The 27,061-nt window shown below is 41.0% G+C and overlaps 2 protein-coding genes across 6 annotated transcripts in view; one reads left to right on the top strand and one right to left on the bottom strand.

The window, feature by feature from the left end:
• Positions 1-27,061, top strand: part of LOC108246920 (glutamate receptor 2-like) — a 130,839-nt gene that overhangs the window by 92,796 nt on the left and 10,982 nt on the right. For all 5 annotated transcript variants that reach the window (XR_005233289.1, XM_037976081.1, XM_037976082.1 and 2 more), the window contains 3 exons: positions 1,513-1,667; positions 5,291-5,489; positions 8,044-8,291. Coding sequence is in view for 4 of the 5 variants with exons in the window: in XM_037976081.1 (XP_037832009.1) it covers positions 1,513-1,667; positions 5,291-5,489; positions 8,044-8,291 (602 nt within the window). In the remaining variant the exon portion in view is untranslated. The remainder of the gene's footprint in view (positions 1-1,512; positions 1,668-5,290; positions 5,490-8,043; positions 8,292-27,061) is intronic.
• LOC119617101 (histone H3.3C-like) lies at positions 21,980-22,477 on the bottom strand. Its single transcript, XM_037976083.1, has one exon. The coding sequence runs from the start codon at positions 22,444-22,446 to the stop codon at positions 22,099-22,101; it is 348 nt and encodes a 115-aa protein (XP_037832011.1). The 5' UTR covers positions 22,447-22,477; the 3' UTR covers positions 21,980-22,098.

Here is a 27,061-nt window from a genome sequence, read left to right as displayed (position 1 = left end):
AAGGTCTATTCAGGAGTTCTGGAGAGGAGGGTCTGTCGGATAGTCAAATCTCGGATTCAGGAAGAGCGGTGTGGTTTTGGCCCTGGTTGTGGAACACTGGTGGTGTTCCGAGTACCCTGCTGGTCGTGGAACACCAGCAGGGTACTGGAGGGTGCATGGGAGTTCGCCCAACCAGTCTACATGTGTTTTGTTGACTTTGAGAAGGCGTTCGACCGTGTCCCTCTGGGAGTCCTGTGGAGGGTACTGCGGGAGTATGGGGTACCAGGCCCTTTGATACGGGCTGTTAGGTCCCTATATGACCAGTGTCAGAGCTTGGTCCACATTGCCAGCAGTAAGTCGGACTCGTTTCCGGTGAGAGTTGGACTCCGCCAAGGTTGCCCTTTGTCACCGATTCTGTTCATAACATTTATGGACAGAATTTCTAGGCGCAGCCAAGGTGTTGAAGGGATCCGTTTTGGTGGCCTTAGGATCGCATCTCTGTTTTGTGCAGATGATGTGGTCCTATTGGCTTCATCAGACCGTGATCTACAGCTTTCGCTGGATCAGTTGGCAGCAGAGTGTGAAGCAGCTGGTATGAGGATCAGTGCCTCCACATCCAAGGCCATGGTCTTGAACTGGAAAAGGGTAGAGTGCCTTCTCCGGGTCAGGGAGGATGTCCTGCCCCAAGTGGAGAAGTTTAAGTATCTCGGGGTCTTGTTCACGAATGAGGGAAAAATGGAGACCGACAGGCGGATTGGTGCAGCGTCTGCAGTGAAGCGGGCGCTGTACCGATCTGTTGTGGTGAAGAGAGAGCTGAGCCAAAAAGCGAAGCTCTCGATTTACCGGTCGATCTACGTTCCTACCCTCATCTATGGTCACGAACTTTGGGTAGTGACTGAAAGAACGAGATCGCAAATACAAGCGGCTGAAATGAGTTTCCTCCGCAGGGTGTCTGGGCTCTCCCTTAGAGATAGGGTGAGTAGCTCTGTCATCCGGGAGGGACTCAGAGTAGAGCCGCTGCTTCTCCACATCGAGAGGAGCCAGTTGAGGTGGCATTTGGTGAGGATGCCTCCTGGACGCCTCCCTGGTGAGGTGTTCCGGGCACGTCCCACCGGGAGGAGACCCAGAGGAAGACCCAGGACACGCTGGAGGGACTATGTTCCTCGGTTGCCTCCTCTGGAGGAGCTGGCCCAAGTTGCTGGGGAGAGGGAAGTCTGGGCCTCTCTGCTTAGGCCGCTACCCCCGGGACCTGACCCCAGATAAGCGGAAGAAAATGGATGTATGGATGGATGGATGGATGGATTATCTTAGTTTAAAACTGGTACAAAATGCAGTCAGCAATATGCATTCCTTGAAGGAATATTATGCAATCATTGAAATTAGAGTTTAGGAAAATAACTTGTCTGACTTATAGAAACTGTTTGCAAGTCAATAAAGTGGTGTTCTTTGAAAATGTCACTACTTACTGAAGTAATGTGTTCAAAATCTAAGCTATTATAAATCTACTCATATTTTAATGTTGCATCACTGTAGGTGTCAAGATTCAGCCCATACGAGTGGACACTTGAGGAACCAGAGGATGGAGCACTGCCACTCACAACTGAGTCCACCAATGAGTTTGGGATCTTTAACTCTCTTTGGTTCTCGTTGGGTGCCTTCATGCGTCAGGGTTGTGACATCTCACCAAGGTTGGGATCGCAGTTGTCTTTGACTGTACTCCTCAATTGTTTGTTCCTTTTCTTTTCTTTTGACCAACTTTTCTTCGTCTTTTTTTTCTTTCATTGTAGAAGCAAAAAAGCCGACATAAATTAATATTTGCCCATAAACAGGGCACAAGGCAGATCATAACTGCTACTATTAATATGTTTTGAAGGAATATTAATTTTATCAGATCTCAGTTTGAAATTAAGGTGTTCATTCTATTGACAGTGAGGTTTTAGACTGCACTTTCATAATTTTCTAAGTTCAAATTGTTCCTCAAATCAAGTTTTTTACATTCAATAAAAATAAAAAAATAGATTGGCAATAAAATAATATGTAAGAAATAGAACAAAACAAAAAAAATTGCTGTTTTTTTTCTTTTCAAAACAGTGTGAATGCTGACCCATACATGACTTAGCTGAAATTTGCTAAAGAAACTAAAATTGAGTTGTTACAATTAAATAAAGCAAGGCATGATCTAAAATGAGCTGAGTACTAGTTCAACAGGTGTTAGAACTGTACACAGAAGCTAAAAGCAGCAGAACAGTATCTAAAAGTTAAATTTGGCAAAACAGCTAGAATTACTGAAACAGATGCTTATGGGGCGCCGTTTGTAAAGGAGCTTGTGCTCAAAATTCATGCCTAAATTTTGTCACATTTAGCTTCAAACACTTTAAAAATGTAGTGTTGATTTTCTGATGTCACTTTTTAGTTACATGTAATTGTTACAGATAAATGCTAAATATAAATCTAAATGCTAAATGTTAAATCTAAATATTATATGTTATATCTAAATATTTTGTGTTAAATCTAAATATTATTTGTTAAATCTAAATGTTATTTGTTAAATCTAAATCCTAAATGTTATATCTAAATCTTAATCTTGGAACTAAATGTTTAGCTAATATGCAAATTTTTAATGCCTGAAACAGGAAGTACCAAAACAAAAGCATTACACTAGGCTGAAGTTTGCTGAAATACTTTAGTAAACTAAACATTTTACAGTTAGATATTTCGTAATATCGGTGTTTATCTTCCACTCATTGGGAAAGCTAGTGGGAGTTTTTATAACAATGTGCCGGGAGTCAGGCGTTCTCCCCCGGTGTACCGAACGTGAAATGTATCCTATGCTGTCTAATAGAGTTACCTGTTGGAATCCAGGGTTTCCCCCAGCATATTATAAGCCTCCGCTTGTTTATTATAAATACGTCATTTTTTATACACGTTTTTTTTTCACCTGCACCCCCAAAACTGCTACCTTTATCTACTGCACCGTGCAAGGGTACGCGCACCAACAGTGACGCAATCGTGCTGTCCCTGCCTCTGCTTGAAGTTCCTTCGTGGTGTCACGTCGTGCACCTTTTGTAAATTGGCGCTGACTGCGCGCGACGCACTCCGTTCATAATAGACGATTTTGGCGCTCTAGCGGAGCTGGTGTATCAGCGCGGCGCCCTGCGTGACTCTAATGAGCCCTGAGGCCGAGCCTCCTTCAGCTACCTGGAGTTAGCATGTTGTCAGAGCCTCCTTCAGCTACCTGGAGTTAGCATGTTGTCAGAGCCTCCTTCAGCTACCTGGAGTTAGCATGTTGTCAGAGCCACAGTGATAAACATGGCACGAGCGGGTTTAACCAAAAATGGTTAGTTGAGCTGAAATTCAGCAGGTGGCTTTACAAGACCGAATATGGTAAGCATGTTCTGTGCTTAGTGAAAATATTATCCTTGTTTACCAGCAAAATGATGATATTAAATTCAGCATTAGATATGTTTTGTTTTGTTCCATGTAGTGATCCAACATGCAGCCTGTGCCACAAAAAGCACAGTACAGTACAGCATCTGTCTGTTTCTCAGAGTTCTCTGTTGTTATTCATTGGCCTGGAAGTGAGACGTGTGTTGGTGCTTTGTTTGCACTTTTTCATTTATGTTAATTAAATTTATTTGTAAATGTGACTTAAATTAGAATTCAAAATAGTTGCAAACAATTATTATATCAGTATATCACATAACAAATAGCCATATTTCAACTTTCCTGTCAACTTTGTGATCTCTCACAGAGGGATCATATATATATCATATATAGGCGAACAAGTTCCGCTAGAGCACAAAAATCGGGTCAAGTTGATGCGGGTGAAAAGAAACATGTATAAAAAATGACGTATTTTACAATAAACAGGTGGAGTTTAGCCTGGCGGTGGGCTAGGGAAAGCCTGGCAGCCCACCAGGCTTATAATACACTGGGTGAAACCCTGCTGTTCAACGAAGCCTAAATCTTCAGAATGCATTCCTTGAACCATAAACATTCTGTACAGAGAAAGCTAGGCTCTTTTTTGTTTTATTTGACTGTTTGCATTTTTTTCTAAATTTTGGAAAATTTCTTTAAAACTACAACTGTTTTGTCGATCATCACAAAAATAAGCAAACTTCTTCTTAAGACCACTCTTGTAAACACTTAAAAATATTCTTTGGACTAACAAAATTATTAGCATAGTTTAAAATGTTATATTTTTATGCTACACAAGCATTATGGCTATTACTTTTTTAATTAAAATGTTTACTTAAGAGCACGAGAAAATTCAGAATTGTACCAGACCAAATATGAGTCATTATTGTGATTTTTCTCAGATATTTTTGACAAACTCTTGAATTTTTAAAACATTTTTAATTGTAATGCTAATACTGGCAGTTGTGTTAAACCAGGTTTTCTGGCCTTCCCTTTGCCATAATGTTTTCAATTAGCTCAGATCCTTTGCACTTTATTAGGGTTTGACCAGTATGGTTAGCTAAAAAATGCAAAAGAGAGCTTGGCAACACAGATAAATGACAAAATACTCATTCTTACATATCAAATAAAACACAAATTCATTTTTTGGTCCATTGATTGGCATGTTTTCCTACTAAAAGCAGTAAATGGTATCTCTCCCGCTGATACACTAATGTCATTCTAAAAAGTAACACATCTTTAGTCAATGAACAAAAGAAAATAGCTGCCTTTAATATGGGAGGGGGCATTTTGTGAAGTAAACTAATCCTCAAACTGTAGATGGAGCTTGGGGACACAAATAGATAAGATAATGACTACAAGCCATTGCTTGGCAAAAGTGGGTGAGGCCTATGAGCAAAAACACAATGGTTTTTGTACAACAAAAGAAGATTACTAAAAATTAGATGCTTGTCCTATTGATCTACAATTTTTAGGATGCATCCCTTAAACCATAATCAGGGAGGCAAACGTGGGGAAACGGGTAGGAGGGGTAGACCAAAGAGGTCAGAAGTCGTATATGATAAAATGGAGTGTTCGTCATGCAGTATCATCTATTACTTTGCTCGGTTCTTTTCTATGCATTGTTCCCTAGACATATACAGCCAGTTAATTGTGTATCATTTTTTTGTTTTATGTTTTAATTCCTATTTTATTATTTGATCATGCACTGGACCACAACAGGAATACGTGTTTTCACTTGCATTTTTAATGTATGTACCATTTATGTTTGTATGTGGATTATTTTTACTGAATCATTCAATCATTGTTGCTCTCTCTAAATCAGTTACATTGCAAGCTCATGAGTACGAAATAAGGAAACAATAAGAACTTGAGCTATTGTTCCCGTGTTCAGGTCTCTTTCAGGTCGTATTGTTGGAGGTGTGTGGTGGTTTTTCACTCTGATTATTATCTCATCATACACTGCCAACCTGGCTGCATTCCTGACAGTGGAAAGAATGGTTTCTCCCATTGAGAGTGCCGAGGACCTTGCTAAGCAGACAGAGATAGCATACGGAACACTGGATTCTGGATCCACCAAAGAATTCTTCAGGGTAAGGTCTTCTTCCTGCTTATACAAACATAAATGTTAGGATGTCATGGTCTTGACGTTTATACTCACAGTTTTCTTCAGTGATTTGTGCTTTCTTCTTTACTCTTACTGCTCTGTAATATGTAATCAACTCACCCGCTTTTCATTCAGTGAGCACACTGATATTCACTCCCCACTCATCTGTGGGGATATTCCAGATCATAGGCATAAGTCCAGGCTGGGGGAGTGCCCCCCAATTTAGGAAAAACAAAGATTGTCCCCCCCAATAAATCATTTGAGGAAATTATACTTTTAAGCAATGTAAAAACAGAAAGAACATTAACTGTTTATTTTGGTAAAATGATACATTTATGCCTTTCAAAATTAGCCCCCCCCCCAATCATTCTAACAGGGGATCGGTCCATTGAACAGTTAACCCATAGGAAGGCTGCCTGAGTACTGAAGCGGTGGACGTAGCATGGATGAATAGCTTTCAGCGGGCAGCTTTTGTAAGGACGTCTTGTTAGTACAGTGGCGCGTGTCCCTGTCTGTCATGAGGGAAAACCTGGTTCAAATCTCCAAACCTTAGTGTACACGAAGAGTGCCTACACCATGGAGGAGCTACGTGGTCTAAAAGCAATGGAGTCATACAATCAGTGTTTCAATGGATTTGTAAAAGATGTCTAAACTTTGGTGACTTTGATAGGGGTAAACAGGGTAAGTATTGAAATTCAAACAGAACAATTTCTTCAAATGTAGAAATCACTAGCAACAACATTATCAATTTTGCATGGCTAATCTTTAGTACAAACATGGGATTCCAATAATATATTTCTGAAACTGTATTAAAAAAAATAAATAAATAAAAGCAAAAGAATACAACAACAAATGGTCTGGTAATGTTAGCTTTGGGGTTTAGAAGCAAGTACTATACTGAATTAAAAAGTAGAGTTGGAACGTAGTTGGACCAGTACCGTATTTTCCGCACTATAGGGCACACTGGATTATAAGACGCACTTTCAATGAATGGTCCATTTTCAAACTTTTGTCATATATAAAGTGCACCAGACTATAAGGCGAATCGTTGTGCACCTCCCAGTTTTTGTCACTTTACACGGACCACGTGCGCCGCGCTGCATTCAAAATGGACAATTTCAGTGCTCTAGTGGAGCTGGTTCGTCTGTATCAGCATTTACATGATCCCTCTATGAGAGATCACAAACATAATCAAATGGTTCAAAACTCACGGAAGAAAACTGCACCGACGTAAGTGTCAAGTATAAATGCCTACACCGCTCGCTCAGGTCCACGAGCCGTGCGCGGAGCCCCACGTGGAGCCCTGCGCTACTGTAACTGAGCCTTAATGCTGCAGGCGGTGCAGCTTTGTAGTTTACCAAAGTTGTAGTAAAACATTACTTCTTACATATATAAGATGCTCCGGATTATAAGGCGCACTGTCGTTTTTTGAGAAAATTTAAGTGTGCCTTATAGTCCAGAAAATATGGTAAATCAAGAGTTTGCCTTTCGACTCAATTCTTTCTTTACCACGACCAATCGAAGCAATCCCTTCATTTTTGAGGACGAGGCCCCAATCCAATCCTGTTCAACATGACACCTTAAGCATTTCAAGTTGATGATGTCCAAAAGATTGTATATCTATGTTTCTTTATATTTTTGTTTTCCCAACTTAAACAGCAGCTGTAAGTTTATTCTGACTTATAGCTAATAGTTTTCTGCAACACATAAGGAATATTTCTTTTTTTACTTGTGGCAACTGTTTCCTTTTTGTATTAATACACTACAACCTAATGTCCTTTATGATTGATGTCTTTGAGCAAGCAGATGTTTTTTTTTTCCTGTAACTTTATTTGGATTTGTGTATTTTCAGCAGAAAAAACAATATGTGACATGATTTGTTGAAGAGCAAAAAAACAACAACATTTCTTTCAGGAAAAATTAACCATTTGTCAGGATTTGGTTATCTTTAGTTTACTTTTGTATTGGGTTTATTGTTTCGTGTGTTTTGTTTTTTTTTTCTCCAGTGTTTAGTTGTTCTGTTCCCTGTTTTCCTTGTGCTATCACTCCCTCTCCCACAGTCGTTCTGTCAACCTGCCTCACCATCCACACCTGTTTCCTTGTTAGTAATCAGTCACCTGTTTCCACTTACTCAATACCCTCAGTCTTTAAACCTGGTCATTTTTGCTTGCTTGCTGGTTCATTGTTTCATTCCTTATGTGCTGTCCGGTTTTTCCATAGCCGGAAAACTACTGGGGAAGTGAAAGTGACAAGGCATCAACAAAACCCACAGCCCAAAGCAAAGAACCTAAAACACCTACATTCATGAAATCTATGACAGTTTTTAGTTGCTGCATTGGCAACCTTTTGTTTGTGTTAAAAAGTTAGGTTTTCTTTGAGTTCCTCCGTGTACTATCTGCATTTGGGTCCAACCATCTACTGAACCTGACGCCATTGTTTCAATGAGCTGTAAGGGTATCAACAAACTTATTTATGCCTGTAAAGATGAGTCGATTACAGTATACACTTTTGTTAACATCAAATTTGTCTTGTCTTTTTAGCGCTCCAAAATTGCCTTGTTTGACAAGATGTGGCAGTACATGAAATCGGCAGAGCCTTCTGTTTTTGTTAAGAAAACTTCAGAGGGCGTGCAGCGTGTCAGGAAATCCAAAGGGAAGTATGCCTACCTGCTGGAATCGACCATGAATGAGTACATTGAGCAGAGAAAACCCTGTGACACCATGAAGGTGGGAGGAAACCTGGACTCCAAAGGCTATGGGATTGCCACACCCAAAGGATCCCCATTAAGGTGGGTGGATCAGTATAACAGTGTTGGCGAACCTGCACTGCCATGTACCATTCAGACTACTAACCTGCTGCCTAGCATACTGTCCCCCTCCCCATTTATACACCAATACAAAATTGTGAGGAAATTGTACAATAGCTTTGAATGTTTCCCTAACACAGCACACAAGCCTCAAAAATGATTTGAATACACTGACTGAGCACCTGCTACCGTACTCGGGTGTGAATTAGCCAGTGTCTGAGCTGCTGTGCTTATTTGCAGCAGTGTTCAGGAAAATAAAATCATCTCCAATGGGGAGCATTTACTTCTGTCCCAAGCCTTTATGCCACGTGGGTTTTGCAGTATGCGAGTGTGATGAATGGGGCATGGCAGCTAACTCATTGTTATAATAATCCACCTACCCTGATGACGTCTTCTCAGCGGTTTGTATTTGTATTGTGGTTGCCACCTCTGACCAATGGCCAGGGGTTGTTGCCTTGATAAATTGGTGAGATTTTTTTTTTTTTTAGTTTTAACAAGATTTCAGGTCTTAAAGAGCTTGTCATGATATATTTTATCCTCTGCATTCTTTAAAACTGATGAATGTACAGTGCTTTTGAAAATTATTCATCCATCTTGGTATACTTTTTGTTGGATTTAATTTTAATTGGCATTTTAATTTAAATAAAATCAATAATTCAACATAAAATACTTTAAATTATTGGCGTTAAATAGCGGGAAAACTTTTTAAACAAATTCTTAAAAAATATGAAACTGAAAAATTGTCTGTGCATATGTATTCAGATCTCAAAACAAAAAAGAGGCACTTTTTGGCAGCAGTTCCAGCATCCAGTCTCTTTAGGTCTCTCCATGATCTTGGTCCATCTGCCCTGAACTTTTTGTTCATTTTTCGAGACCAGTTTGCTTCAGCTGGGAAACATGTAAACTGCACACAGAACGACCCCTGGTGGGAGGCAAGCCAGCAACCTTGTGTCCAATAATCTTTAAATCAAGTCAGTGATTCTCAGTTGGATCAAAGTCTGAGCTTTAACTGGACCATTCCAGGACATTTATTTGGCTCTCCTAAACCCAGTGGAGTGTTGCTTCAGCACTGCATTTGTGATCATTGCCCTGCTTAAAGGTGTCCCAGTCTCAAATCTCTGGAAGAATTTTCAAGAGTATTGTCTTATCGATAAGAAGTTCTTTTCAAGAATTTCTCTGTATATTCCTTTAATTTTGTCCAAATTTCCTGTCTGTGTTGATGAAAAATATCCTCACAAAATGTCCCTGTCATCATCACCATGCTTTCCTTAATGCTTGGTCTCATCTGACCACAGCACTTTCTACATGTTTGGGGAATAAATTCCAAACAGTCTGAATTTTCATTCTTCAATGACTTTTTTCCTGCTTCCATGAAGCCCAGCTCTATGCAACTTATGGTGGGCCTTTGGACAGACACTCCCACCTCCAGAGAAGAGCTGGTCAGTTCCTTCAGGGTTATCTTTGGTCTCCTGGATGTTTCGCTGATCAATGTCGTCCTTACCCAGTCCTTGTGTTTTGATAGATGACCTTTTGTGAGCAGGTTTGCTGTGATGGCAACATCTTCAATGGATTTATAATAATGACTTTAATGGAACTCTGCGAGGTGTTTAGGATTCTCAAATTTTCTTTAAAAACCCAATCCTGATCTGTAATTGTCCACAACTTTGTCTCTGACCTGTGTGGAGAGTTCCTTGAGCTTCATGATGTCTCTTGCTTGGTAGTATAGGTGGTATAGACCTTACTACTTAAAAGTGTTGAATTACTGTTGATTCTTGGGGTTGTAACAGGTAAATATCCACTGAGATCATTTGACACTTAGCTTACACACACGTTAATCTTACTGTGTGGCTTCTGAAGGTAATTGTTGGAGCTTCAAAGCATGACTGCACCAAAATTTATTTATATATATTTTTTCCGGTCCTAAAAAAAGTTACACAAGTTGTGTTTTGATTGCAATTAGATGAATGAACAGCTGCGCAATGAGGAGAGTGGATCCACTCGTTAGTCAGAAGGCTTGTGACCCAGATAGAAGTAGCGATAAACATAGTTTGTCTTTATTGGAGAAAAGGTTTGCACGCTGGAGGAAGTGTCTCTTAGAAATGAACAGATCGATGATGGTTAAAGTGGGTTAATCTGAGCAGGACATTAACTACTTCACGATTTGCTGCTTGACAATTTGGAAATCCTGTCTACTCACGACATGTGCACAGATGTTCATATGGACCATGGAAAGGGAAAAAACTGCTTGAAATCAAAGATAGACACTTGAGGTTAATATCTTCAGTGTCTTTTTTTTATAATTATTTTACTAGTGAAAGGTAAATGAATACTAGAGACCTGTTTGATAACTATCAGTTTACAAGTTGAAGTTTTTAAAAATAATTTACATCTCAGTGATGTTGGTAAACTTTTTAAAATGAATATGCTGAGCAGAGTAATCATTTCAAAAATCAGCATCACTTAGAAAGAAATAAAACCTTAAGTTCCAAATACAGTGATAAAATAACATCAGCCCTAACTAATTAAAGTAGCCTTCTTATTATTTCAGCCAAAAACTTTTTTTTTGCACAGATTGAACTATATTTCTGTTTTTAAAGCTAATTTAGTGAAAACGGACTAATTCTAGCCATCAAAAACTGTAGTGATTGTAAGTGTGTGTGTATATATATATATATATATATTTGTGTGCACAGATGAGCAATTATAGGTTTAAAGTGATTGAACACTGTTTTATTTTTCTCTATTTTTAAAATTTGATAGGTTGATGAGCAGTTTGTTATTACTGTTCAGGAACAATCTGGAAACAAAATGTTGCAACAAAACAAGGCAATATACCAAGAGAGTGATAGTAATCTTGATGGATTAAACTTAACACGTTGTTTGTCGTCCTGTTGAGGAGAAAGGCCAGGGGCTTGTTGTTTTTGTGTTTTTCTCCTCTGAAGTGGGGCACAGCATGAAAACCTTGAGTCCGCCCCTCTCTGAAAATGGAAGGACTACCAAGAGGGATGAATATTTTTGCAGCCCTGTTGAAGTAAAACATTCATCAAGAACATCTCAGTGCATCTTTTAAAACTGATGGATCCAGAAAAATTAAGCAATTTTTATCAGCAATTCAAAAGTACTGTAGAATTCCAATTTTCTTGGGTTCATTGTAGTTGCACTTTTCATGCACAGATTTTTCTTTAAAGAATATAGTTTATTTCAAGATCATGTCCAGGCTTTTTAAGTCCTGATCTGAATTATTGTTGTGTATGTTTGTTTACATTTGTTTTAGTCAATTGAAATTCAAATTTACTTATCAAGCAGCAGCCTAATTCTTACAAAACATTAGACTTTTTTTTTTTTTCTTGAAGCAGAACCCTCAATAATTTACTCTAATCCCTGTTTTGATCCTCATGATCTGACAGCATCCAAAATAGGCTGTGTCTAAATTGGAGATAAGTTTGGGGTTGTATAGAATTCTGTAATTTTTATTTTTTTAGTATGTGTGGCCAAATCACAAGTAACATTATCTTCAGCCTTTTTGTGAAAATTACACCAAAAGGTGGTGGCAACAGCAATGAGCATGTAATCATGAAATTTATGAAACAATCAGGTATAATAGGAGAAGTATCGCAGGGTGAGCTGTTAAATCTAAATCTAATATTTGTTCAGATCTTGAAGCCACATTTTATTTCTTTATATTTTGCTAGGAAAATATAAATGTATAAATTAAAACAATTCAGTAATTTATAAATGTTATGGCTACAGAGCAAATTTCTAGCATTTTTAGCAAACGTAAGTCAGTATTTGGTAAGACAATGATTTTACAGTGCAGCACAACCTGAACTTTCTGACAGGAGCTGTTTATAGAAATCTTTTAAGTAGTCTTCAAGAGTAATTATCTAGATTTTTTGAACAACATTTAGAAGCTCTTCTTTGGATGTTGGCTGTCTTTTATCATTTTCCATGGTAAAATAATGCCATACTGTTTTAAAGGTGTTAAGGTTTCAGTTCTGGAGAGGTTAATCAATGCCGGTGTTTTATTTTGCACTTTTCTATACAGGGATATGTGTCAAACTGGACTGAAAGTCAACGAAAAAGTAGCCAATAGCCTAAGAAAAACTTTAAAATAGTTTCAGAAACACTGGAGGACTATTTCTTGAGACAACTGAAAGATTCAGAACATCTAATTCTGTGAGCAAAATCTAAATAAATAAATGTGGCTCAGAAGTTTTTCACATCGTTTTGTTGTTTAAAAAGACAAACTAAAACTTTATTATATGTTTGGTAAATGGAAAGGGGTGTTACACTGTCAGTATGTTTTTTTAAGACAAATCACCAGTCACAGATTGATCTCCATATACTTTAAAGCTGTAAAATAATCCCTTCATCAAATCCTGCTGTAGCTTTTATGTAGCAAATAACCAAATCACCCCACTAAAAAATTGGCAAAAATGTTAGTCACAAGGAATCAGCCTTCTGAGAGGACCAGCACGATACATGTTTGAGCAGAATGTGTGAATATTAGTTATTGCCTCTTTGCAGTGCTCAGAGTTCAGGAAAAAAGTGCCAGGACTCATTTCACCCCCAGTGGGTGCCTTTATTGGGCAAATCTTTCTATATACCACTTGTACTTGTTGATCAGCAGCAGCTTCAATGAAATGTAGTTTTATTTGAAATGGTTTTTCTTAGCAAACACAAAAGCAAGTTCAGAGTTCTGTTTACTGCCAGTCAAAGTGAAGAATTGATTCCCTCAAGGCAGTATTGATAGGCAGTACTCAAGTATTGAGTCTAAGTACTCAAAAGTGTTGCTCCATTCTAGGCATCCACATTTTGTTTAGCTAAGACTTAAATTGCATTCCAACAGATATGTTTTTTACCCCCAGTAATGTGGGGAAATGACTATCTGTGCCGCTAAGACATATATTCTAATATTTTTATACACTCAGATCAGAAAGTTCCCAGCACACACTCCACTGTGCCTCTGACCGTCTCCTTGTACTGTACTTTTAATCATTCATTGTTTCTCATGACGCAGGCATCACCTGATTCCCTAAATCTGACCCAATCAGAAGCAGTGCAGAGTGGGTCATGGCAATGTTGTGTGGGTAATGTAGTTTATAGGATTTAACCATAGCTTAGTTTGTGAAACTAAAACCTGCATACCAGCAGTTTTATGAGAACACTATAAAACGTGACAGTATGCTAAGATCAAAAAAATAGAAGTGTCAGTACTGTCTACCAGTGAGTACTGACCTAATTTGAGAATTGTCACAAAACGTACACACAAGATGCAAAGTTTGAGTTCTGTTCAACAAATTCTACACAAATCTTTGAATAATCCTGATGTGACAAGGCCCAGCGTGAACGGAGTCAGAACGAGAGGACACATAGAAAGGTTTAACCTTTTATTAGAAAACACCAGACTATTAGGCTCGCTAATGTTATGAGTGGCACTCACGGTCTGGAATCTGGCTTGGTCTGGATCAGGCACAACAACCAGGAACTGCGAGGTGGAAGCAGCAGTGGTCGCCAGTGAGGGGATTCGGCAGTCGGGTAAGTCCAGAGACAGACAAGGGGTCAGAACCAGGAAGTCCGTAATTAACAAACAAATTCAGAGAGGGGTAATCCATAAAGCGAGGTCCAGAGAGAGAAAGCAAGGTTCGTTACCAGTTAGCTGAGTCCGTGAAGGTGTCCGGCAAGGAGTAGGCAGAAGGCGAGGGTCGAGAGTCAGGCAAGGGGTTGAGAATGAGACAGGCATGAACTGTGAAAGAGTGCTGGACATCTACTGAGCGTAAACCGGTCAATAATCTAGCGAGGAGTGAGTGCGAGCTGTGATCTTATATACTGGGTGTAGCAGGTGAGACTAATGGTCGTGATTGCAGAGGCGTGGAACTAGGAGGCGTGGCAAGGCTGTGGAAAATTACTAGGAGCTGTGGTCTGTGAGCAGGAGGCGTGGCAGGAACAGAGCCCCCCATTTAGGGCCTGGCTCCTGACGGGCGGCCATGTGGACCCGGGTGAGCCCGATGAAAGTCTTTAATCAGAGTCTTATCCAAATTGTTCTTTGCAGGGACCCAAGAACGCTCCTCAGGACCATAGCCCTCCCAGTCCACCAGGTAATGTACGTTGCGGCCCCATCGCCTAGACCTCAGGAGTCTTCTAATCGTAAAGGCGGGGCCGCCGTCAATGAACCGGGTGAGTGGAGGGGGCCTGGAGGAGGGACAGAGTCCAGACGTCTGTCGTGGCTTGATCCTGGACACGTGGAAGGTAGGGTGGAACCTGGTATTCCTGGGCAGTTGAAGACGAACAGCAGCTGGGTTGATAACTTTGGAGATTGGGAATGGACCGTTGAATCTGGGCGCCAGCTTACAGCAATCCACCCTCAGAGGAAGATCCTTGGTCGAGAGCCACACTCTTTGCCCAGGCTAGTATTCAGGCTGCTTGGACCGTTTTCGATTGGCCACATGGGAGTACACAGCCGACGTCTCAAGCAGGGCTTTTCTGGCCCTAGTCCAGGTCTGGCGACACCGGTGGGTGGCAGCGTAGGCTGTTGGAACACCAGACGGTCTCTCTTGGACGGTGAACACAGGAGGCTGGAAGCCGTAGACTGTGTAAAACGGAGACAAGCCTGTGGCAGAGAATGGCAAAGCGTTAATTGAGCCGTTCATCATTAGACGGTTCACTGGAGCAGAGGAGTCAAAGTTTCGTTTCCACCTCCTGGATAGCCCGCTCCGTCTGCCCGTCCGTCTGAGGGTGGAAACCCGACGAGAGACTGATGGAGATGCCCAGGAGGTCACAAAACTCACGCCAAAACCTTGAAACAAACTGGGGACCCCGGTCCGAGACTATGTCATTGGGTATCCCATGGAGTATGAAAAGGTCTTTGGCCAGGACATCAGCCATATCCTTGGCTGAGGGCAGCTTCTTGAGAGGGACCAGGTGAACCATCTTTGAGAATCAATCGACTATGGTTAGGATGACGGTGTGACCTGATGAAGCGGGAAGGCCGGGGATGAAGTCCATAGAGACATGGGACCATGGTCGAGAAGGAATTGGGAGTGGACGCAGAAACCCAGCTGGACGACGATGGGACACCTTAGCTTGCGCACATTGAGGACAGGCGGACACAAACTCTTGTACGTCCTTGGTAAGCGTCTCCCACCAAAACTGTGACTTCACGACTGCCAGTGTCTTGCTAATGCCTGGGTGACAGAAAAGCCTTGAGTTGTGACAAAACGTTATTACCTTGCCTCGTAGCTCCAGCGGTACAAACATGCGATCCGGGGGCCATGAAGCAGGAGGTGGGTGAATTTGATGAGCCAGACGTAGTTCCTGTTCGAGCTGGGTGACTGAAAGCCGCACCATCTGAGGTAGGATGAATTCCTCGGCTTCTGGTTTGGCTTTGTCCAAAGAACTCTCATGAACCCGAGAAAGGGTGCCTGCCTTAACATTCTTCTCTCCTGGCCTGTAGGTGAGAGTAAAGGAGAACCTCGAGAAAAACAGGGCCCACCTTGCCTGACGAGAATTGAGCCTCTTAGCAGTCTTAAGGTACTCCAGGTTCTTATGGTCATTCCAGATGATGAACGGCTCCTTAGCTCCTTCCAGCCAGTGTCTCCATTCCTCAAGGGCCATTTTGACTGCCAACAGCTCTCTTTCGCCCACATCATATTTCCGTTCTGCTGGAGAAAGTCTCCTTGAAAAAAAAAAAAAGCACATGGGTGAATTCGATTGTCCTTACCCAGCTGACTCAGTACTGCTCCTACTCCTGTGTTGGAAGCATCCACCTCCACAATGAACTGTCTTTTGCTGTATGGAGAGTGGAGAGTGGGGGCTTGAACAAATAGACCCTTGAGATGGTCAAAGGCCTCCTGGGCTTCCTTGTTCCATAGCAACTGGGTCTTGATAGAGGTGAGGGAGTGAAGAGGTGCTGCTACCTGACTAAATTTACTTCTTTATAAATCTTCTATAAAAGTTTGCAAAACCAAGGAAACGTTGACCCCCCTTTCTGTCTTTAGGGACAGGCCAATCATGGATGGCCAAGACCTTGGATTGATCCATAGACACTTGATCTGGGGAGATATTGAAGCCCAAAAATGAGGTAAATGACTGGTGGAAATCGCATTTTTCATAGAGGTTATTTTGGAGAAGCCTGAGTAACACTCTCCTAACATGTTTCCTGTGGGACTCTAGGTCATGAGAGAAAATTAGAATCATCTAGGTATACAAAACAAACTGGTTAATCATGTCCCTTAAGAGGTCATTGACCATGGATTGAAACACTGCTGGTGCGTTGATAAGACCGAAGGGCATGACCAAATACTCGTAGTGACCAGAGGGCGTGTTAAAGGCCATTATCCATTCATCACCTTCTCTAATATGGATCAGGTGATAAGCGTTGCGAAGATCGAGCTTGGTGAATACCTTCGCTCCTTGAATCATGTCAAATGCTGAGGACATTAAAGGTAGAGGGTACTTATTCTTAATAGTGACTAGGGTTGCAAAATTCCTGGAATTTTCAAAGTTGGAAACTTTCCATGGGAATTAACGGGAATAAAAAAGAAATTTACAAAATTGAAGGTTGGTGCTTATGCTGTCATTACAGCCATGTCTGGCCACAAGACTCTTGATAAAGGCAAAGTTCTGGGCAGTTTGGCAAAGTTCCGAACCAAGCAAGGCCTTTGGGAAGGGGATGGAATATGGCAGTCATGCCATCACATATCTGCATCCACCTGGTGGAAGGGACTTTGTGGATCTGAGGCCCTTGCACCTGTAACCTCCATCATCCTCCAAATCCCACCATCATCAGCTACCTCTGAGTGCGACTGGTCACTGTTTGGGAACACACACAAAGGTTCACAACAGGCTCACCAACGTGAGGGTGGAAAAACTAGTGGCCATTCAGGCAAACGTTAGGCTCTTTGAGTCTGACACAGAGCCATCTTCAACGAGGCTGGACAGTGACACTGAGGAGGAGGAGGAGGAGACGGATGTTGAGGAGGTGAAGATGGAGGATATTGATCAAGGACCCAGGAAGAGGCTATTGCATGATGCAAAAATGCAGAACATGCGGAATGTAGGCTTGCGAGGCTTTTGTTTTACATGTTGAATGGGACTTTTAGTGGGGATGGGGGGCATTTTACTTTTTGATAGGGTGGTGGAGTTCATGTTTTAGTTGTTCATTAAAATAATTGTTCATTGTTCAATAATTAAAACTAGAGTTCAGTTCAAATAAATCTGTTGAAATGTCATGTTTTTTATTTGTATTAATTTACACTTTTGCTTATGACAAAACAAAAATATTTACATTTGTTTGTATATGATAGTTTGTTTAAAATACCCCCAACTTCCAGTTAATTTAAATAAATTTCCAATAATTTCTATATTTCCCATTTAAAGTTTCCAATTTCAAATATTTCCAAAATTCTCCAGCTTAACTTCCCATGGAAATTTTCCGGAAAGTTTCTGGAAATTTTCCGCCCCTTTGCAACCCTAATAGTGATATTATTCAAACCTCTGTAATCAATACATGACCTTAGGTAACCGTCCTTCTTCCCTACGAAAAAAAAAACGGCCCCTGCTGGAGACACTGAAGGCCTAATGATGCCTGCCTGTAGACTCTCTTTGATGCATTTTGTCATGGCTGCCTGTTCGGGGCGGGACAATGAAAATATCCTTTCCTTAGGAGGTACTGCACCAGGGAGTAGATCAATGGGGCAGTCGTAAAGTCTATTAGGGGGTAAAGAGGTGGCCTTAACCTTGTTAAATACCTCCTTAAGATCATGGTACTCTGGCGGAACCTTGGAGATGTCTGGGTAAATGTCAACGGAGGTCTCCGGAGAAGATGAGGCCACCACTGCGTCCAGCAGGCAGGTCGAGGAGCATTGATCGGCCCACCCCGTAATCTCACGCCTAACCCAATCGAAGCATGGGTTGTGCTTCTCCAGCCACGTTGTTCCTAGAATGATGGGCAGATCAGGTGAGTGAATGACTAAAAATTTACGAAACTCATGATGGTTACCGCTTACAGACAGACGGACAGGGTTAGTTTCACGATTCTTCGGGTTAAGTACATGTCCATCTAGGGCGGTAATTTTGTGGTCATTAGGGGATGGGATAATTTCAATTCCCTGGGACTCAGCAAAAGCCTGGTCAATAAATTCAGTGTCTGCACCCGAATCAATAAAGACCTGAGTGGACACTTTACGGTCATAAATAGATAATTCGGCCAGGAGAATTAACATGGAGGAGAATCTGCATTGCTTGGACTTAGTAGGACTCTTCTGGATCCTACTGAGTCTGGTCTTTTAACGGGCAACTTCTGACTGCATGACCTTTAGCTCCACAGTAAAAACACAAATTACTCGCCCTGCAATGACTTCTTTCCTCCTGGGAGAGCTTGGTCCGTCTGAGCTGCATGGGTTCCCTGGTCATAGTTTTACCTTGCCTTTCCATTCTGCGTTCTGTTAGTCGAAGGTCAATGCGGGTAGCCAACTCCTCCAAACTCCGGAGGTCTTCGGGACGATCCCGAGCAGCCAGCTCGTTCTTAATTTCATCCTTTAAAAAATACATTGGTTAAAGGACAATCTGACAATCCACCGCCAACGTATGGAAATCGATAATATAGTCCGCCACACTTCGCCTGCCTTGTTTTAATGAAAATAGGTTACGATCAGCGTCCCGCTCTGGAGCTACGGGATCAAAATCTCTCTTCAATTCTGCAGCAAAGTCCTTGTAAACATAGCAAATGTGCGAGTCACGCTGCCATTCAGCGGTTCCCCATAGCTTAGCTCGACAAGATAACATAAGCTACCTTGGAGCACTCTGATGGAAACGAGGACGGCTGCTGCTGGAAATGAATCTCACATTGTGTGAGAAACAGCCGACACTGCTTCGCTTCTCCAGTGAAATTTTCCAGAGGCAGAAGCTTTGGCTTGTGCATTGGAGAAACAAAGGGTCGGGCCAATACTTGTGGCAAGATGTGAATCTGTGGCGGAGCTTGGATCGAGGACATGTCGCGGATTAGTTGCGTCATATCCTGAACGTTTCTCTCGAGACCGGAAATTTCGTTTTCAATGCCGGTTCGCCAGCGCTGCTCGTTTGACTCCATAGTGTTTGGCCAGATTATTTTGACAAGGCCCAGCGTGAACGGAGTCAGAACGAGAGGACACATAGAAAGGTTTAACCTTTTATTAGAAAACACCAGACTATTAGGCTCGCTAATGTTATGAGTGGCACTCACGGTCTGGAATCTGGCTTGGTCTGGAGCAGGCACAACAACCAGGAACTGCGAGCTGAAAGCAGCAGTGGTCGCCAGTGAGGGGATTCGGCAGTCGGGTAAGTCCAGAGACAGACAAGGGGTCAGAACCAGGAAGTCCGTAATTAACAAACAAATTCAGAGAGGGGTAATCCATAAAGCGAGGTCCAGAGAGAGAAAGCAAGGTTCGTTACCAGTTAGCTGAGTCCGTGAAGGTGTCCGGCAAGGAGTAGGCAGAAGGCGAGGGTCGAGAGTCAGGCAAGGGGTCGAGAATGAGACAGGCATGAACTGTGAAAGAGTGCTGGACATCTACTGAGCGTAAACCGGTCAATAATCTAGCGAGGAGTGAGTGCGAGCTGTGATCTTATATACTGGGTGTAGCAGGTGAGACTAATGGTCGTGATTGCAGAGGCGTGGAACTAGGAGGCGTGGCAAGGCTGTGGAAAATTACTAGGAGCTGTGGTCTGTGAGCAGGAGGCGTGGCAGGAACAGTGAGCTGTAACACGATGTTTCACTTGTACATTGAAATTTATTTGTATAGCACATTTTAATGGCAAGACATTCAAAGTGCTTTACATCATGAAAACATCAATAGAATCATTACAATAATCAAAAACATGATTAGAGTCATCAAAACATCACACAGTAGATGATCAGAACATTAGAATCATCAGATAAAATCATAAAAATCATCGAGCAGATGCACTTGATAATCATAAGGAGATGGTCAATATGTAATAAGATATTTTGTTCAGAGCAGCTTTACACCTGAATTTGTTTGCAGACTGCTAATCAAAGGCAGCTCTAAACAGGTGAGTTTTCAGCCTTGATTTAAAGGAATTTAGTGTTTCGGCTGTTTTGCAGTTTTCCGGGAGTTTGTTCCAGATTGATGGTGCATAGAAACTGAAAGCTGCTTCTCCATGTTTGGTTCTGGTTCTGGGGATACAAAGTAGACCAGAACCAGAAGACCTGAGTGTTCTTGAGGGTTGATACGACAATAATAAGTCTTTAATGTATTGTGGTGCTAGATCGCTCAGTGATTTATAAACTAATGGAAGTATTTTAAAGTCTATTCTCTGAGCTACAGGAAGCCAGTGTAGAGACTTTAAAACCGGGGTGATGAGCTCTATTTTTCTGGTCTTAGTGAGAACACGAGCAGCAGCTGCAGCTGTCTGATTGATTTTTTTGGCAGACCTGTGAAGAGACTGTTGCAGTGTTCTAATGGAGACGACTAAAGATGAATGCGTGCATAATTTTCTCTAGGTCTTGTTGTGACATTAGTCCTTTAATTCTGGAGATGTTCTTCAGGTGGTAGAAGGCCAACTTTGTAACTGTTTTTATGTGTCCCTTAAGGTTCAGGTCTGAGTCCATTACTACATCCAGGTTTGGGGCCTGATCACTAGCTCACATAAACATAGTAATAATCTGTGGCGGCTGGTGGTGATATTTGTAATAATAGATATCTAATAAAATACTGCAGTTTGGATTCCAACAACAGAAGCATCCAGTTTGAAATAAAGCAAAAAACCTGCTATGAATTGACATTATCCCTATTCAGCAAAGTTAAAGCTGAACTAAACAACAATCAGGAATCGAACAATCTAACAATATCTAAAATATGAGCTAAGATAAAGTAAACTAAACTAAATGTACAGGAAGGCTAAATAACCTAATATAAACTGAAACATGATAATGCTAAACTGAAGGTACAAGAGGCTAACTAATAGTACCAAAAAAGGTCCACTAACAGCCAACATGAAAAATGCTAGGATAACTAAACTAAGGTAGTGAAGGAAGGGAGGGAGGGAGTGTGAGGATCTACGAGGTGATGATGAAAGTCTCCCTGAAAAAGACCAGTGTTTATGACAGTGGTAGGCAACCATTGCTCATTCCTCAAAGTATGACCTGCACCAGATCTACAACTGATCCACACCCACACGCTAAATAAGTGAACTTCTCTTCATGATGTTTAGCAGCACAAAAAAATAGGACCAACCCAGATGGTATGATCCAAAGCCACATGATTCTGATCATGCAGAACTACTATAAGGGCCAGTTCTATCCAACTACTGACCAGTAAGCTGCATCTGTACTACATGGACGTTCCTGTAAGGCCTCATAGTGGCCAAGAAGAGTAGGCACAGAGAGATAAAGATAAAGAGATATACCTAATTAGTTGCGATGTTGCGATCGCAACTATTAATGCAAAATCAAGCAAACCCCGCAAAATCACAACTTTTTGCAATTTTGTCCAAAAAACACTGCAACTTTCCTGCAACTTTAACCCCAAATAATTCTGAAAAAGGGTAGAGTGCCTACCAGAGGAAGACCCAGGACACGCTGGAGGGACTATGTTTCTCGGCTGGCCTGGGAACGCCTTGGGATTCCCCCTGAGGAGCTGGCCCAAGTGGCTGGGGAGAGGGAAGTCTGGGTCTCCCTGCTTAGGCTGCTACCCCCGTGACCCGACCCCGGATAAGAGGAAAAAGATGGATGGATTGATGGATGGATGGATGGATGGATGGGAACTGGGCAGGAAGGACCTCTTATAGCAGTCTATCCTGATGTGTGCTCGATCCTGGTGTCCTCAAAGAGTCCCACCAGGTGAGCCTCGCTGGCCTCCTGCAGAGCCATGACGGCTAACCTCTGGAAGTGCAGGTTGGTTTTGAACTCCTGGGTGATCTCCCGGACCAGTGGCTGAAAGGGCAGATTCTGGATGAGCAGCTGAGTGGATTTCTGGTAGTGGTGGATCTCCCTGAGAGCCACGGTACCGATCCTGTAGAGGTGAGGCTTCTTCACTCGGCTGGTGGCTGAGGCGCTCCAGTGGGTAGCTTTGGTGGCCAGCTGCTTCCTGGGAGCTTTCCCTCCGGTGGATTTACAGCCGGTCTGCTTGGTTCTGGCCATGAATGGACTTCAGGGTTCTTCACGTTCAACAATGAAGAGTAAAAGATGTTAATCAGCTGCTCCTGATTGTAAAAAAAAAAAAAACACCTTGTTGTTATGGTTATGCATCATAACAAGATGTCCAAAAGTAAAAGGTTTCCGTAAAAAATCCTTGTAGCTGCACAGCATCCGATACCAGAGGAAATAATCTTTCAAAAAAAGTGATTAACAAGTAGAAAAAGGAGGGAGGAATTAAAATTTTCAAAAGCAATATCTCAGAGTGAGTGTAACAGAGCTACTCCAACATGCAGCCACCTTAGAATATTCTATTCTAGAATAGAATAGAATATTTGTGGTGTATCTTATCTTAAAGGGCATGTTTAAACATTGCCATATTGACCAAAGAACATTAAGGGGAGGAGAGGGTGTTATTCATGTTGATAAAGCAATACCAGGACACAACTAACAAATCTGCGAGGACACATTGGATTTACGTCTATTATGTTTTTGAAAAATACCCCCGTTTTCATGCCGGTCTTTTAATTTTATCTTGTTGAATTTATCCACCACATCTTTAAAGGCCGGTCCGTGAAAATACTGTCTGATAATGAACCGGTCCAGGGAGCTAAAAAGGTTGGGGACCACTGAGCTATATCATGGATGGTCTTTGCAGGGTCTTCAGATGCAATTTAAAAACCCAGTGAAATGTAATGAAGAATTAACAGCATTTACTTTGAATAGTAATTTTCTAGCCTTTTTGACTTCTCAAAGTGATTTGACACTACAAGTCACATTCACACACTCACATGCTGTCATGATGCGGGGTGAAGGAAGCAAACCCTGAGTGCAGACTCATCTTAAACAGAATAATTTATTAAATAAAGAAAAAACAAAACAAGAGCTGATGTGGCAGCAAAACAAACTAAAGAACAAACTAAAACCAACATGCACAGGAACGGGGACAAGCGGGACGGAAAACAAACAACCAGTAGCGAAACAACAAACAGTAGACATCAAACAAACCTTAGACAATGGACCAGCGAGGTATGGAGAGAAATGACCAGGTTTTAAAGTGCAGAGGATAATTGTGGTAAGTGGATTCAGGTGTATGGGAGCAATCATGGGCAGGTGGAGAAGGGCGTGGCCAGGAAACAGCAAAAGGGTGACTGGGGAGGAGTGAATACAAAAGCACAAACATGAGGAAGACAGAACCCAAATGAACCAAGAAGAAAAACAAAAACCAGAAAACTAAAAATAAGAAACAAAACCCAAAATACAACCCAGAGAACTAAAATAAAATCAAAACAAAACCCAGCAAAAGCCAAATCACCACACATGCTGAGTCAGGGAAGACATGGTGTTTTGTGTCTTACCCAAAGACACCAAACACTTTCACAAAACATCTCAGGCTAGTACTTAGACATCTTCTGGCCATCTTGGAGTGTTTTCTGAATAGACAGAAGCAGGTATGGGGGTTGAAACCAACCCACCCCTGATTCTCCTTTGTGCAACCAAGTGAGGTAGTAACAGAGCCATAACAGTCAACGTGTAAAATAGCAAGCCAGCTTTATGGCTCAATGATGTGATGCAGTGATTACATTAGGTCTGTGCAACCACCTGGCCACAGGATTTTAAATCCTAAACAATAACAAACAATATTTACAGAGGAGAGGGCCAATGATGATACACATCAACTTTGCAATTAGTTGAAAAGTTTAGTTAGCCACAGAAAAAAATACAAAAGTGAGTTAATTTATCATGTTTAGAAAATGATTTGAGTAAGACATTTGTCACACGTCATGTGTTGTGCCCCATGTTAGTGCAGCTTTCTGATCCATGCCTCTTTTGGCATTTATGCAGAATGTGGCCAGCTCCAGTAGTCATTTGTGAATGGTCAGAGGGAGCATAAAGACTTTGCAACCATTTTGTGGAGTTGTTTTGTGAAAGTGCCTTTAAGCCTGTGGTGAGGAACAGCCAGGATTAAACCTCCAACCTTCCGATTTGCAGATGTCATGTCTTCCTCCTGAGCCACAGCTCTCCTTTATGCAAGGAAGCAGGTGAGGCGGAGGGTTCTTAGCATGGATAAAACTACTATAGCAAGGTTGGGGTGGTTGATCATTGCAGGGGCAGTATATCAGGGTCCAGAGTGTGCCTAAGCTGACCTCATCTCACCCACAACGCTCTCACCATGCAGCTGAACAAGTAATCCACACTATCCATGACCTAATAAATACAGCACCATGCTCAGCTATCTTTCAGTCACCTTCTGGATGCAAAGCTGAAAGAACATGTTCTCATCATGATCAGGCCTGCTGGATGAGGAAGGAAGAGGGGTGGATGTGGTTGAGATTGTTTTTTCCTCAACAGCAAAACTGAAACTGATGGATGAGGCCCAGAAACCTCTTATATATTTAGGAAAAATCCCCAGGTCATTACAAGAAAAAAACAAAGCAGACATGATACTCCTGGAAGAGCATATTAGCATCATGATTATTATTTATTGTTTGGAAATATTTCTATTGTGTGTGTGTGTATATATGTTTTCTGTCTGTGCTGTGAACAAAATGTCTCATGAACCAAAACTCAGAGAGTAACCATTGGATGAACATCTACAACCGATTAACCTTTGGAGTCAACCCAATTCAAGGTGGCTGCAACACAAAGCAATCTTAGTGAACAGAAAAGTGGCTATAACTCAGTCAATTCAACAATTATTGAACTAAAATTTGGTGTGATATTATCTGGGACTAATACCCAATTTATACTCTGAGCACTAACTGATCACATGAGATCTGTGTTTAAATTTTTTTTAAATTGGCTGGCTCCTAAAGTTAATTACAGTGTACATTTACAACTGATTAAGACTGCGGTGGCTCGGTGGTCAGTCTCGTAATTCTAAGGTTGCAGGTTCGAGCCCAGGTTGCAGTAAGAAGGGTGTAAAACAATTGTCAAATCGTTCATGCGAGTTTGCTTGCCGTGGCAACCCCTGAAGAAGGGAGCAGGTGAAAGAGCTTACCCATTTACAACTGATTACCTTTTGGAGCAAGCCCAATTTAAGATGGTTTCCACAACTAACTCACCTTAGAAAGAATGAAAATGGCTCAAAATCTCAAATAATGAACTAAAATTTGATGTGGTAGTAGCTGAGTATTGCTCATAGCACCTACTCTGACATCGGGACAGCTTTCAATATTGTATGAGTTTATGCATATTATTTATCAACATATGATAATCTTAGTCTGAACCCCTGGCATAACAGGCTACAAGTATTAATTCTTTTATGGTAGTATCAATATAATACATTAGCTCAAGATTATGCATTGAAATCTACCTGGGATCACAGCTTGGTTGAACCAACAAGAATTACAGACACAGTACCATAGTTTTTTGATGGCTTTATTTCCAAAATGGGATATCTGCAACTGTTTACAGATGAAATGAATCATGAAAAAAGTGACTTATGATAAAAAGGGTAGTCAAAGGATGAGAAATACAATACTGTCAGGCCTAAAATATAAGTTTATATTTTAGAATTCAGTTTATATTTTAAATTACTGTGGATGAAGAGAAATTTAACCCTTAAACTGACCACCTACTTAAAGAAAATCAGAATAAAGAGATATACCTAAAATAATAGAGAAAAAAACACTTTTAAGTAAAAAGCACATAAAAATAAAATGAAGAATTAACCACTAAACCTTTCTGCGTTCAGTAGAAGATTCATTTTTCAACCACAGACGCTGGATGAAAAAAAGAGGTTAAGTGAAGCAGATTGAATAAAACAAATATACGTATTTAACTATGAAATGATGTCATGTACTCATAATAGAAAAATGCAAAAAGGAATAAAGAATAAATATTTATCTTGAGCAAGTTTTAGTTACATGAGTTCTATGATTTTTCAAATTTTTATTGTTAGGAAGACTAAAATATTTGTACAGCTTCTGCTCTGTCAGGATCAGACAGAGATAACAGATACTGTGAATTCTGAGCTCCTTCATGATCATGGAAACCTCCAGATATTGAGCTCAAATTTAGTGTGGTGTTAGCTGAAACTGATCTAACACATGCTTACTGATCAAGTTAACTCTGTCTTATTTTAGGCAAAATATCTTCGGATTTTAATGTAACGATAAGAAAGTAATCACTGCCTGTACATTTACAACTAATTAGGTCCAATTCAAGATTGTGACCTGTAGGCCTTAGGCATTCCTTCAAGAAATACTCGGCCTTCATTTATTATTAATCTCAGCTAAATGCAGACATGTATTTAATGTCTGATACCTGATTTAGACTTAAAACTTTCACTTTTAGGCCAAACATAGCCAGATTTTAAGTAATACATTGTTTTCTACCTAAAAATGTTTATTGGCTTCTAATGTACCTGCCTGATGTCTAAGTAAGATCAGCATAAAGAGATTTAAAGTTACAAATTTTACAAACTTGTGGATGCACATGTTTGTGATTAGTGAAATATTTTACAAGATTTTTTTCCTCTTTTTTCGTCAGTCAAAAAGAGATACAGCTCAGTTTTAACACATTTCAGAACAGACTTCATCTCCAGAGCAGCTGAACATTGTTTGACTAATAATTGATGCCAGTAACATACAGCACCAGCTCAAAGGTGAGGGAGAGT

The sequence above is a fragment of the Kryptolebias marmoratus genome, linkage group LG6 (assembly GCF_001649575.2).
Source record: "Kryptolebias marmoratus isolate JLee-2015 linkage group LG6, ASM164957v2, whole genome shotgun sequence".
In the NCBI taxonomy this organism is placed as follows: Eukaryota; Metazoa; Chordata; class Actinopteri; order Cyprinodontiformes; family Rivulidae; genus Kryptolebias; species Kryptolebias marmoratus.
This window is presented reverse-complemented; position numbering and strand designations above follow the sequence as displayed.

What these genes read in the sequence shown, in the direction of transcription:
- LOC119617101 (XM_037976083.1), bottom strand. Translation starts at nt 22,446, where the DNA reads ATGGCCAGAACCAAGCAGACCGGCTGTAAATCCACCGGAGGGAAAGCT.